We start from the raw sequence: 14730 nt of genomic DNA on the forward strand, positions 1-14730 counted from the left end.
TTAATTCGAAAAAAGGGTTTTCTTGGGGTTTCTTGATTTTTCAACTTTTGTGTTAGAGCACTGATATAGTCTTTCGATCTCCCTCCTATTATCAAGAAACCATTTCTGTGTGGTTTGGATTTGGATCCAAGTGAGTTTCTTTCTTAAAGAAAACTGATTTATTTACACACTGTTTTCAAAAACTGATCGGTTTTAGGGTTTCTTTCATATACGGATTTGCTAATCTTGCCAGGGAAGATGGTGAGAAAGAAGATCGAGATCAAAAGAATCGAGAACATCACGAGCAAACAAGTCACGTTCTCCAAGCGTAAGAAAGGTCTATTGAAGAAAGCTCGCGAACTTTCAGTTCTATGCGATGCTCAAGTCGCCGCCATTGTCTTTTCTCAGAAAGGAAAATTATATGATTTCGCTAGCTCCAAGTAAGCAATCTATTATCATTTTTGAGATTTTTGATCCAGTTAATTAGTACTTTAGTAATGTTTTTGGTATATCTTCTGTTTGCCCAAAAAAGAAAAAGGTTTTAGTATTCTCTACTCAGTAGTAATATCGTACTAGAGATATATATGGTTTCAACGGTTGAATTTATTTTTTCCCAAAATATGCCTTTTTCAAGGTTTTGTTTTTGTTTTGTTATTGGTTATGTAGAGTTTTTCTCTAGTACCATGAAGTGTTTATTTAATGGATTAAAACATATCAAAATTAATTTTACAAATATTAATTTATGTTACCTTAATTGAGTTCTTCTTCAAGCACGAGCAAATGATTTAGGGTTTTCCAGAAAAAGCGTTTTTGAACTTTGAACCTAGTATGCCTTGGAACTCATGCTGAAACCACTTGACACGTTTATAATAATTAAAAATCTCAGTGTTCATGCCATACTTTTAAGAGTAAATTGAATCGTTTTAAGATTAGGAAGCTACAACATGATATATGTATGAGACTATATCGTGATGCTTTTTTCACAGGGTCTCAAACAATATCCCTAGATATAGCTTACACGATTCTTATACAGTATACTGTATGTGCTGATCTTTTATAGGTAAGTACGTTTCTTCTACTAATAAATCCAAATTAGTCCAAAATCTCATATTGTCATGTGATGCCACACAGTGACCAAGTGTGAAACCAATCATAATCAAACCTTAACATTTTGTGAAATTATGCATGTATTAGAGTCTCTTGGTTAACTTTACTGATGATCTTCTTACTCTTTGCTATCAAATTTCGAATAACTACATTTGCGTGAGTTCAGATGACCAACCCAAAGTTTTGTAGTAAAATTGTTCGTTTCTTTAATAAACTCGAGAGGTTACTAATTAATGGATTTGACCATCTAAATAAATTTAAAAATTCGGGTGGTTATCTTTGTACATAATGTAATGCTTTTTCTTTTGAGTTTGTGACGCACACCGCCCTAGCCGGTAGGTCGTACATGTATGTAAGTGTCATTGGTTGGTGGTTGCTATATATAATTAAGAAACCAAGTCACAGAAATTAAAAGATATACACTTTGACATATGTTTAGCAATCTCTTCCCCTTGTCGAAACCATATTGATAACTTAAGAAAATGAACATGATATCTGAGATAGGCTAAGCGTGAACGTGTTTTAAATTTTTAACTAAACTTACATTTGAATATAATTATCCCAAAATACATAAATTTGCATATCCGTGAATATTCTTGTTGATATATCATGTTAACACATTTTAATCATATATATATATATATATATATATTCTAATAAATCAAAATGAATTTAGCATGCAGAAGATGATGGAAAGATGTGAGATATACAGAAGGGAGGATTTTTCGGCAGAGAGATTCCAAAGAGAGCAATATGTGCAAGATCTCAAGAACGAAATCACAGTAATGGTGAAAAGGATTGACCTTCTTCAACTTCATTGCCGGTTATTATCTAATCTTTTTATATCTACTGCATATATACGTTTTTTATATGCAATATGATTACATGCATATACACTCTTGAACGAGATAATATCTTAGGAAGCTGATGGGGCAAGATTTGGATTCGTGTTCGGTGGGTGAGCTCAAAGAGATAACAATCCAGCTCGAGAAAAGCCTTACTGTTGTCAGGTCAAGAAAGGTAAAAATTAACAAATACATGTAAATGATAATTAAATAAGTAATATATAACAATTACAAGTATGCCGTCATAATGTGTTTAACAATAATATGTCTTATTTTATACGTTATGTGAGACTTTTCACGTTTCAATCTAAATGATCAGCTATATATATGGAACTAGCGCATCGCAATGTTTCTTTGTGTGCCTGTAATTCATTCCATATTTACGATTTTGGCAGGCCAAGATAAATGAAGATGAGGTAGAGAAACTAAAAGAAGAGGTATACTTAAACTAGCTAGTTTAATCGCTTTTTGTAATATGGATATATTTTTAATTCTCCTTGTGACTTTTTCTTCATTAGATTGAAGGAGAGAGAGAGCTCTTGGACGAGAGACCTAGGATGCACCTGCACGAAATGGTACACAACTACGTTGTAATACAATCGAATTAGGAAAAATACATTTTATTCATTAATGCATATACACTTTTAAACATGGACTTTACATGTGTTGACAAAAAAAAACTTACCACATATTACAAATCATAAGGCTGCATATAAGCTTGATCATTTGCTTCTATATCTAATTGCTACAATTATCGATATATATATATATATATATATATATATATATATATATATATATANATAAATATTTATATGTAGAATAAACCAAGAATAAATTACTGTTTAAGAATTCTCTACTAAATGTAGNTGTTAATTTCACTAACAAAAACCATCAATTGGCATATTCGTCCCTTTTGTTTTATCTCTGATGAGTTACTTTTATCTTCCATGAATTAATATAGGAAGATAACATGTTTTATGATTTCAGTTTGAAGAAAAACCCTTGTGGATGCAGTCAAGGAGCCTAGTGAGTGAGAATAGTGCAGCAGCTTCTTGTGTTTGTGTAAACATGAACACATCGGATGTCGAAACTGATTTGTTCATCGGATTGCCGCAAAGCCGAATGTTATGATTTCTTCGTTTTTTAACCATCCGACTCTTCATACTATCCAAGTATATATAAATATTTATATGTAGAATAAACCAAGAATAAATTACTGTTTAAGAATTCTCTACTAAATGTAGAGCTGATCATTATTATTTTTCTAGTTTGTGATGTAAACAACATGGTTTTATATTGTTAAATAAAGTGTTTTTACTTTTTAGATATTTGATGTTTCTAGATTAAAAAAAACTGAACCCAAATAGCGAAACTCGTCAAACATTCACGTTACTTTTTATTAACTTATGTATTTTCACTAGGAAAATATTTTACTCAGCAGTACCAACGCTCTCTATGCTTATTCAATTGATTAAAATTCTGTCTCACTTTGTCGATCAGAAAAATGATGATAATTATAACCCGATGTAAATTAGATTATATTACAAAAGTTTGACAGTAAATAATTGTCATAAAAACGAAAAAATAAAGGGTCTCACTCGTCACCTGCAAAAACAATCAATACAGCTCTTCTCAAACTTCCGTCAGCTCGTTATCCTCGAGAAAACAAATGTGAAGTGAAGAAATAAGTGTTGTTAGTATTGATTCAAAGCCCAGGATTCCCTGACGAGTCAGAGAAAGAAACACACAAGTGAGAACTGGCAAAAAAAATGCACACAAAATATCATATGCTTAAGTGAGTGATGCAAGCATACTGTGTATACCTTTATGGAGCTATACAAAGAGAGGTTATTTTGTTTTCAAGAACGTGGAGCAGCCATTTGCTGCTTCTTTATCCTCTCGTGCGCCTTCACCATGCTGTAAGAGAGAGAGAAAGAAAGAGTTTCATCCAAGTATTCACTTCACAAACAGAGAGTTGCACAGTATTGAAATTGATCTGCTACCTGATATCATGAGGGGTGATGAACATCCACTGCGATCCTTGTCCAATTGCAAAATCCACCAGTGCGTCCAAGCTGATTTTTCGACTCACTGCATCCTAGATTTTTTTAAAATCGGAAAGTTAAAAATGTTGTCTCATCCCAATGTTATGCTTCTACAGAGCGGATTCTTAGAAGGACATAATACCATAAACACATCAAACTCATCCATTGCTCGAAATGGGGCTTCCGTCATCTCGTGAAGCGCTAGTGCAAAACATAAAGTCGAGAAAGAACGTTCTCCGCCTAAGATAATGAGAAGAGCGTTAGACTTTACCAATGGCTTACATAGAGAATTTCATAGATGGGAATAAGTTATATGTTGGATATTTTAGAGTGAGGAAGGATACAGCACCTGAAAGACCTTTGGTATCTCGAACCGCATTGCTTGTTGCGTCTTGAGGCATCTTAACCTGTCGAGAAAAAAAGCCATCACATACTGATATGGGCACTTAAATTGCAAAAACCATAGCATGGTAGTGTCCATTACCTCTATGGATAAAGTTTTATCCTCATAACTGACTTTGATTTGTCCACTGATACCTTTCTTTCCCAAGTGAGCATTGAATCTGCTTTCAATAATAACATCAAAAAAAGCTCCATATGGAAATCATAACTAATCTCATGAGACAACCAACTACAGATTTATCTATGTAGTTGGCAATGGGAAAGCAACTCTTACTGCCATGTTAACTGGCGCCGAAGAAGAGATGCATTTCTTTGAAACTTGCCCCACCGCGAATCTAGAGCATTTTTGCAGGCCTGATCAAACAGTAACGAATACATTAAATGATGCAGCTATAACAACACATACACCTTTAACATAATACATATCTGCAAACTCAACCATGAGTTTTTCTCGATGGTCTTGATAGGATTTGCGCTTCTTTGCAATCTTTCGCTCTAGGCTCTCATACATCATCCTGAGGTCATCAATTGATTCAGAAAACCTGCACCCAAAAAATTGAAGCATGTAAATTACTGTCACTGGTCGATTCTGAGTGAAAGAAGAGCTGAAAAGGCAATACTAAAATACGCACTGCTGATTCTCACGGTGAAGTCTCTGATTCATTCTATTAATCTGAGCACTGAGCTGCTCAGGAGTACTCCCATCCCAGGGACCCAAAGCTTCGATCTCACTCTCAGGACAAATTTGAGATGCCTTCTGGTCACTTTCCTGAAATTTTAAAGAAATGAAACCTGAGCAATAACTTACAAGAGGATTAAAAATATATATATATATCTACAGCCAATACATATTAGTCTGGTAGCTAAGTTCAAGAGACCAGACAGAATGCCATCCCGGGTTTCAACCCAGGAGGTTTTGAAAGAGATTAATAAAAATGAATTTGCTTTTTGTCATTTTGAAAAATTCCTATATAATTGCTTTTATCTGTACCTTCCGTTTATTTTTAAGCTCCTCGTAATTGGCTTCAGCCTCCTTAATATCAGGTAGGACCTTGTTTTTCATTATGTTCTCGTAATGAATTTTCTCCTGAAACAGAACCACGCTTACAATATGCATGCAAAAGTAAAAAAACAAAATCTTTACGTAGAGGCAAGAAGGGATACCACTTCAGCAGACTGAAGGTCTTTCTCAATCTTCTTTAGCTCATTCTCTGCTTCCTCAAAGGCATCAATTTCACCCTTGGCTGATTCTACGCACATTTCGAGAAAATGTAAGAATAGAGTCGGCCACTCAATCAAGATGATCTATTCATGTTCGATCACAAACCAAGAAAAATATACAGGTGTTTCAGAAACAGTGGTTATCACAGACATACCACGTAAGTTCTCAAATGAAGCTGTAAGTTTATTAGCCTTTAACTCAGCTTCTTCCAAACAGTTTTGAAGCTTCTCAAGCAAAGCTTCTTTCTCCTCTATCTCTTCTCGACCTTTCTGATAGATTAAAAGAAGTGCAAACAAAATTCAGGAATGATGCGAGGCAAAAACAATGACAATTAAATAGTTTCACCAACAAACTAACCATGATATCAAGTTGAAGCTCGTTAACACTTGAAGAAGGTGATGCTTCGGTCTCAGCAGCGACTGTATTCTTCAAATCTTGCATCTCGAGTTCCTTTGTCGTCAAAACGTTCTCTGCTTGGCTGCGGTGCTTCTGTATAAACAAAACAAAACAAAAACCATAAGGAAAGCGACTATATATACGGGCGAACGGAAGCTTATTAAAATCGAGTTAATTATTTCACCTAAGATATATAAAGACTGGAAACTCTAGTTTTGACATGTCTACTCGATTAATCAATGAGACATTACCTTCAGTGTGCGCATTTTCAGCTCAAGCTCCACGAGATTCTCCTCTGCCTCCCTCTTACGTCTCATGCATTGATTAATCTCGTTTTGTTCTAGTGAGGCCTCTATTTCAAGATCCTTGATTTGTTCATCAAAAGAAGCACAGAGTCGCGAAGGTCTACGAGATTGAGGAGGAGGAAGAGTAGTCTGGACTGGCCCACGAAAAACCTGAGGCAAGAGTAGCTAGAAATTAGTTTTATGATTGAGGAAGATCGTCCTATATCCCCTAGATGGTCTCAAGTCAATCCCTTTTCGCTAGAAAGTGCTAACTTATTTTACACGACTGAGAAATGGTAGATGCAAGGCTGTCAGATATCTCACGTTCTGGTCCCTTCAAGTATTTAAGGGGTTTTGAAAATGAAAAAATGTCAAACAAAAAGCTTCTATTGGCTCACTTCTCAAGTTTTTCTTATAATGGAAAACTGATGTTGGAAAAATCCAGAGCCAGTACACAGAAAGAGGGGTGTATGTCAGAACTCAAAAATCTATTTCAAGAGGAAAGGATGATCTCCGGCCAAGCAAAGAAATTGTTTTTTGTTTGCAAGTGAAGATATAGCATCTAACAATTTACTTACATTCGGTATCCATCTAAAGTGTATACATCCTTCAGATTTGAGAGCCTTCTCCCAAAGGCAACTGCCTTTCCCACCTCATAATTCTCTGCAAGCACTTGCCTCTCAACACCACTCTGAAATATCCAGGAAATAGTACTACGATGTGAATACCGTAATATCAGGCTGTAAGAATAAAGAAATTTAGTAAGTGGAGGGAAAATTTGAAAGTACGAACCACATCCACCAAAACATTAATGACGGTTGGGTTATCAGAGTGTATGACAGAGAGAATGGTTGGGTGTTCGGTCTGAGGAATCATGTGCCTTGGTATATTTAGCCTGCATAAATATAAAGATAGCAAATATTTGAGTCACAATGTTGCCCCTTCATCAGTGTAGAAGGTTAAACAAAAATATATAAATGCTTAATTAGACTTTGAACCTTGGTCTCGAAAAGTCATAGATGATAATCCTAAGGTTTCTGTAATTGGCTTCATTCGCACAGCCTCTTAGAATGAGCGAATCTTTATGATCAGTCACAATGAAGGCATTTAATAGGTTCCCAAGAGATTGTTCAACTGTAGATGCCCATTTATTGCCATCGACCAAAGTCTGCAGAACATGATCCACCATCAGAAGAGATTTTATAACCCACAAAATATTCATATTAAAATATTATTACAATAACAGTTGAACATGTCAGTTTCTTCTTGAACCATGCATTCAATATGAGGCAACATGTGAACTAATTTGTTTGAAGCACAAATTTCCAAATGCAACAAGCAGAAACTCACCACATGAGAGCCAATAGGACCAATTGGTGGTTTACTGAATCGACGATGGTGTCTCTCAATAGCTTGCAGAAGATTAATGACTCTATCCCCTCCAAATGCAGTAACCTAGTGAGCATGCATGTATTTGTATGCCTATTAGATATTAATAAAAGAGGCTTAATTATATCCAATTGAAACACTACATATTGTGATGAAATTTAGGATGCACCTTGTTTGTTTGATGTTTCTTCATATCATTAATGTTAGAGGTTACATTTCTTTGCCTCTTTTGATGGTTTTTAATCTAGAAGTCAAAAAGGCCAAAGAAATAAACAAGGTGTTAATTATAATTCTAGACAACCTGCATATGAAACTGATAAAATTCTAAGAACAGTAAAGTGGTACCATATCCTCGATGAGTTCCACCTCTTTCCTCCCATCTAACGCTTTTTCCAAAAAGCAGTTCTCTTCATCTTTCAATCTAAAGTATCAAATATTTTAAAAATGTTTGAAGACGAGAGAGAAGACTACAGACACGAAGGCTAAGCAGACAAAAAAGGAAACACAAAATTTAAGATCATAACCTGGAAAGCAATGTTTCAACTTTCTCAACCTCCTGCTCCAAATATTTTAGTTTCTCCTCGATTTCAGATTGCTCAGCCTGCATCACTATCAACCTGTGAGAAATATGCACAGATATATCTGTACATAAATATATGTACCGTCACAATATCTTGCTCGTTATGCCAAGACACTGAGTACAATAGAAAACTGACATAGTTTTTTTTATAGATAATTTAAGTGACTAGTATTTAGGACCTGTGTGCTTCTCATCGTCTGTTCATTGATATCTACAGCCTGCCGTTCAAGCCTCCTAACACGATCCTTAATCTTTTGAACATGATTACATTTATGTTGGAAGTCTTCTTGTAGAGTTATCTTTTCCCGTACTGCCTAAAATAAAAACAAAAAAGATATATCAAAAACTCGCATATAATATGTGGACAATACTTTTACCGAAATCTAAGCTAAGAATAATGATGCAGCGCATTTGATGAATTCAGTATTTTTCATTTGCCTCTTTTTTTTAACGAACATTGAACAAAAAAAATATACTAGGTCCCTCTTAATACAAAGTTTACAAACCGTCTTGGCTGATTGGTGAAAACTCTCTATCTCCCTCTTCATTGCAGTTGATTCATCCATCAGACATGCAACTTGAGCTTTCTTCTTTGTCAAGCGATCCCTTAACGATTCCACTTTACCCTACAAAAATGGTCCATTATGACCAAACATTCGGAGTTAAAAACATGATAAGCAATTTTCCCTCTAAAAGAATATTTAATAGCATCCAAATTTCAGATGATGGAAAGTATATATTGCTTACCAGTTCCCAATCTATTTTAGCTTGGCAAGTCGGTATACGTTCTTTAAGCTTCACAATCTTCTCGATCTGCTCCTGGAGCTGCCTATCCACATCATATACCCATGACCAAGCCAGTTTCTTCTTCAACTGCTGCAACTTTTGAGCTATTTCTTCGACTTGTTCCATATTCTTTATCTTTCCACGCAACTCACTGATCTCCTTTTCTATAGGTTTAATTGTGTTCTCCAATTCATCAACTATAGCAGTTGCAGTATTCAAGTGTTCGTAGATACTTTGGAGAAGATCATTGACTTGCTGAAGAAGGGTTGCCTTAAAAAAGAACTAAAGAGCGAAGATTGTTCAGCCAAAACTAACAACACATGGTTGACTTTAATAAATGCCAATTCACATGACATACCTTAAATTTATCTTTGTCATTCCCAGAATGTAAGAACTCCCTGCTCTTGTCTTGACTCATTACCACGCACGGGTTTTCAACATCAATCTACTCATGTAAAATATAATAAGAACACAGCAACGAATATGCCAAATTATTCCTGATATCACTTTAAACACTTTCTTTAAAATTGAATGAATGACTAAAACTCACATTAAAATGTTCAACAAGTTCTCGTAGCTCATCTCTTCGGTTACTTACTTTCCTTCCTGCAGAATACAGATCGCCAAAAAAATAAGTAAAACAGGAAAACCAGAGAGTCATCACAACAAGCAGTAGGGGGCTATGAGACAAATTGTAAGTCAAAACCACAAAATTTATAAAGAGAGTAGAGTACAGAGAACTAACCAAGAAAATCTTTGAGAACGGTAGAAGTAGTAGCCTCGGTTATCCTGCGTTCGATAATTATAACACCACCATAAGTTTCAGGCTTAAACGCATCCTCTCCTTGGTTTTTCATTTCTACATGGACAACAGCATAACTGCAAAAGAAAAAAACCCAACGAGATTGAAAGCTTCAGTTCGTCATTTCCTAGTCATGACAGAAAGAAACAATCTAAAAAAAACCTGAGAAAAACGAATCAGCGCCATCACACAGCACAATTATACAAACCTGCATCCAGTTTTAATGAAATCCTTCAACGTAGCAGCACGCTGTGTCCCTTTCGCTCGACATCCAAATGCAACACATAGAGCAGTCAATATCGCACTCTTACCACCTGACAAATTTTTAAAAACCAAAAAACAAGAAATTAGCTATTTTTATCAACAATTCACAAAAGATCGATCAGAGAGTGATTAAAACCCTAACACATACTCTAATTGTCGTTTCACATTCCATTGAAGCTAACAACTTTTCTAAAACTTTCAACCGAAACTAAGATTCTTAATCATGAATAAACCAATTCTACATAAATAAATCAAAGCTGAACTGTTAAGCACAGTGAATCAAAATTAAGAAATAAAAATTTTCAAAATCCGGCGAAACCCAGTTCTCAATTAGGTATTCGTGATTAAATTGAATCAATTTGGAGAAACTTACTTCCGTTTTGGCCGGTGATGAAATTGACCCACTCGCCAAACTCAATCTGGAGATTATCATGGCACATGAAATTCTCAACTTTGATCCTAAGAATTGTACCAGACCCAGAACGCTGTTGGATGAAGGAATCACTGGATCGAGTTCGAGACCCAGATTTCGCCATGGCTTTAATCGCGTTATCTAGGGTTTTTTTTTTTTTTTTTTTGTCTCTCTCTCTCTCACTCGGCTGGGCTGGTTACATAAATAAATTAGAAAAGAACAAGTTCCATTGATGGGGTGGGACTGCTTAGAGCGGGAAAGAGAGAGAACCCTATTGTACGTCGCGTGTATGCTAACTTCGGCCGTTTTGACCGTACGATCTTCTAGAGATCCTACGACGAATATATATGGGCCTTTGAACTACCTGTTATATGGGCCTTTAGCCACATTCTTCCCCAGCCCAAGAATCCCCTTTTCTTTATGAAAACCTTATAATATTAAAATAAAATCTATGATATACAAACAATGCTAACTAAAATTACAACTTTACATAGATAGAGAATTAGAGATGATCACAATATAATTAGTTAAATAGGCATTAATATCAAGTTGTTGAATAATTGATGATAATTTTGTATTAGTTGTATGTATCACAAAACTGTCTCTAAATAACATCTTCATTTCATCATCAGTAAGTTTTTGTTAATCATTACAGGAAAAATCTTGGTTTCCTTTTTTTTTTGGTACCACTAGAAATTTTCTATTTTATGTGGAATAACCCTAATTTGGAGGGTTATCGCAAAAAGAACCCTTCAAATATCATTTTATTGAAAATTACCAAATAACTTACAAAAAAAATGCAAATGAAGTCTACAAAGTCTAATTTAATACACTATAACCTTTCGTTGCAACTTTTAATTTTTAAAAAAAATATTATGATAATACATAAAATTGAATCCCTCGCGCCATGAGAAACTTAAATCTACTATTTGAATTCAAAAGCAGTAATATATGCAATTGTACAAGATCTTACAAAAAATAAACATAAGGATTATATTACACAATATATTCGACTTTATAGGGTTTTATATGTACTAGATGAGTACCCGCACTACATGCGGGTTTGTTTATATCTATATATATATATATATTTATTGTAATATCTTCTTTGCTTCTTATATTTTCACATTTGAAATATTAAAATTATATATTAACAAATAAAACTAAGATTTTTTTTGCGAGGAAGCAAAGAATACTAAATTTTGTTTAAAGCTAAGTCTTATTCTAAAGTGATTTTGTAGACGAAAACAATTAGCATATTTTTTTTAGGAAGTAAAATAATCATACCATTTGCACATTTGATTGGTAGATAAAAATATTTAAACATCATACAATTCTTGTCTAAAACTTAGGTATTTAGATATATTTGTATTTAAGCTTCTCAACTAAATACCATTGGAGTCTCAAATTTTCTTTTATCAAAAAGTTTTTCATGCAACTTGGTTAACTCTTTAATGATTATAGTTAAGATAGACAACTTTCTTTCTTGCTAACTATTCAATTTCTTGAATATAACTCTAAAAATTAATTTTTAATAAGAATTTCATTTAATTTCCTTCTTTTTTTCTCTCTCTATTTTCTTCAACCAATATTCTATCACTGATTTAACTATTTTTCATTCGATAGTAAATAAAACTCTAATATTTTTCATATATAAAAATTTATTTCTCTAAAGACACACTTTCATGAATTTCTCTATAATATTAGCTAAATTCCCAGTCACTGCTGCAACTCTTCAAATTGTTGAGAAACTTCTAACTTCTAAATCATATGTTCATATCTTCATGGTTTACCCTATGAGGACGAAGCGAATCTTTGTTTTTACTCTCGATACATTTTTATTTTTTAGTGATGCATCTACTTACTTAAAGAATACATCAATATGTTCTAAGCCTCTCTAGATTTTTTATATAAATATTGAAACTGTTTGTGATATAAAAAAGAATAAAAGATATGGAAAATGTTTCATATTCCTCTCTCCATTGCTGACGTGTCATTCATATGGAGAGAGTTGACCATCTTTTATAGTATAGATTTATGTAAATTGAGGGTACACTTGCAAAATAAAATCCTTTGGAGGGTTTTTTCCTTACAAATAAAAATTCATTATATTAATAAGAACATAAAGATTAGCTCGTAAATGATTGTTGACCAAAACAAAACAAAAATGCTTCTAAGTAAATGTTGGAACATATTACACCAAACACTTATGTTAAGTGGTTTACTCCTTTTGAATAGATTATGTGTGCTTACTCATGTTCATCACTCTTGCCTCTCTATATATATGGGTATCTCATTCTCACAAAATCACATAGTAACAAATACAAACAAAAAGCTTCTCGCATAAAAAAACAATCAAAATCTTTGCCTCCACCCCTAGTTTTCTTTGTCTTTTTTTTTTTTGTGTTTTTCATCGCAATGATGAATTCACTTCTCAACCAAAAAAGAACCTGTCAAGTATGCAAGAAATCATTTTCAAACGGGAAAGCTCTAGGTGGTCACATGAAATCTCATCGAAAACTTTCTCCCGAATCATCAACTAGCTCGATCACTTCATCACTACGATCGCGCATCAACCTTGGAGCAAACTTCAGAACTCATGAAACAGTTATGATGAGATCTGTCCACACCAATGAAGTTGTTGGTGGTCAGACACCAGATCTAAACCAAGAAGGTGAACAACAAGTAACTACTCTCAAGAAAAAGCTCGTCCTCGAATTAGATAAAGAAAATTCTACAGAGTCTCCAGCTTTATGTCTTTTACAAATGAAAGACATGTGGTCAAAAAGTTATCAGACTCCGAAGTCGAATGATAGTTTGATATCAACTAGAGAAGGAAAAGATATTGAAAAGTATATTGAAATAGATTCTGAAGAAGATAAAGAAGATAGTGATGACGAGTACGTCGTTGAAGATGAAGATAATGAAGATGGAGATGCACTTAAGTTTCTTACTTCAGATGTGGGATACCTAACAGCAGACAGCGATAAAAATGATGACAATTATGGTGATGAAAACGCATATTACGGTGCAAAAGAAAGAAAAGGTAAAAAACAAAGTAAATATATGTGTGATATATGCGGAAAAATTTTACGTTCGTATCAGGCATTGGGAGGTCATCGAACGAGTCACAGTAACAAAAAATTGAAGATCTCTGACCAAGATGTGCCAGCGGTTCGACAACATTATGAGTGTGAAATCTGTAAAAGAGTGTTTGAATCTGGTCAAGCACTTGGTGGTCACAAAAAGATTCATTATATGTTCCTCCAACCGTTTAACTTCTCGACTTCTGCCAAGTGATCATAGAATCTGTGAGGCGTTTGTTCTTTTGGGAAAACAAAATAATAAAACATGTTCTTCTTTTTTTGTTTCTTTTTTGTGTTTTGAACTAAATAAAACATGCTCTCTATTTTTTTTTATTGGTCTATTTTGCTTTCAAAATTGTTTAAAATAGTAAAATACAATAATTTAATTTGAGATATAATATATATATATATATATAATCTTTAAATGCAAAAAAACATCAAAAACTAGGTTTGTATAGAAGATTTATGACCATGATATGCAAACTTAATTTGTACAAACTGCATCGTTGTGTCACTTTCAGATTTAAACTCATGACAAGCAAATTCTCCTAGATAAACTACTATTAATTATGTGTTTAATCAGAAAGAAAAAAAAAAACAACCCTTGTAAAATATTTTTCTACTTTAAAAAATGAATTTAAAATTAATTTTTCTTTGACCAACTAGAATCAAAGATATATATTGAAAAGTGTTAATTATTGAATACATATAATAAGTAAGGTAACTGCGAACAACTTTCAATGAAAATAAGAATAATAACCCAAATGGAAATATTTCTGAATTGATTCTTAGTCAACATATGAGGAAGTGTCTTTAGTCAAATGATTAATTGTTCATTTTTTACAGTATTTTTATATGGAATTTGACTCGACTATACCTTATTTTTAGATAGGGTGATTTCGATTCGTAGTCAAAAAAATACATAGTCAACATATTATAATTCCAAATACAAACACAATATATTAATTGTAGTTTTTTATTTGAATTAAAAAAATATAATATGATGATAATTTTTAGATGGTATTTGATTTAAGAAAACTAAAAAAATGTGTTTTCCTTGTGAAGTAATAATTAAGCATTGAATATTAATATATAAACGTTAATGTAGAGTTTTTTTTTAGAGTTGTA

The 14730-nt window shown here is 33.4% G+C and overlaps 3 protein-coding genes across 3 annotated transcripts; 2 read left to right on the forward strand and 1 right to left on the reverse strand.

Moving 5' to 3' along the window:
• On the forward strand, positions 220–2539 carry LOC104756822 (MADS-box protein AGL72-like). The gene is made up of 5 exons (XM_019231407.1): positions 220–419; positions 1763–1909; positions 2007–2106; positions 2327–2368; positions 2462–2539. Exons 1-5 carry the CDS (start codon positions 238–240, stop codon positions 2537–2539), a joined length of 549 nt encoding a protein of 182 aa, XP_019086952.1. The 5' UTR covers positions 220–237.
• Positions 3431–10731, reverse strand: LOC104738854 (structural maintenance of chromosomes protein 6B-like). Its single transcript, XM_019237782.1, has 29 exons — positions 10478–10731; positions 10049–10154; positions 9784–9917; positions 9589–9644; positions 9397–9483; positions 9000–9320; positions 8759–8878; positions 8432–8566; positions 8197–8273; positions 8018–8093; positions 7842–7916; positions 7634–7738; positions 7282–7451; positions 7076–7178; positions 6860–6974; positions 6251–6453; positions 5961–6092; positions 5758–5872; positions 5546–5631; positions 5373–5468; positions 5014–5150; positions 4821–4923; positions 4656–4735; positions 4464–4542; positions 4329–4386; positions 4122–4219; positions 3938–4032; positions 3758–3851; positions 3431–3656 (listed from the first exon to the last, which is right to left on the reverse strand). The coding sequence occupies exons 1-28, from the start codon at positions 10638–10640 to the stop codon at positions 3794–3796; spliced, it is 3183 nt and encodes a 1060-aa protein (XP_019093327.1). The 5' UTR covers positions 10641–10731; the 3' UTR covers positions 3431–3656; positions 3758–3793.
• LOC104756833 (zinc finger protein ZAT1-like) lies at positions 12938–13853 on the forward strand. The gene has a single exon (XM_010479484.2). It carries the CDS (start codon positions 12938–12940, stop codon positions 13814–13816), a length of 879 nt encoding a protein of 292 aa, XP_010477786.1. The 3' UTR covers positions 13817–13853.

The sequence above is a fragment of the Camelina sativa genome, chromosome 2, assembly GCF_000633955.1.
Source record: "Camelina sativa cultivar DH55 chromosome 2, Cs, whole genome shotgun sequence".
In the NCBI taxonomy this organism is placed as follows: Eukaryota; Viridiplantae; Streptophyta; class Magnoliopsida; order Brassicales; family Brassicaceae; genus Camelina; species Camelina sativa.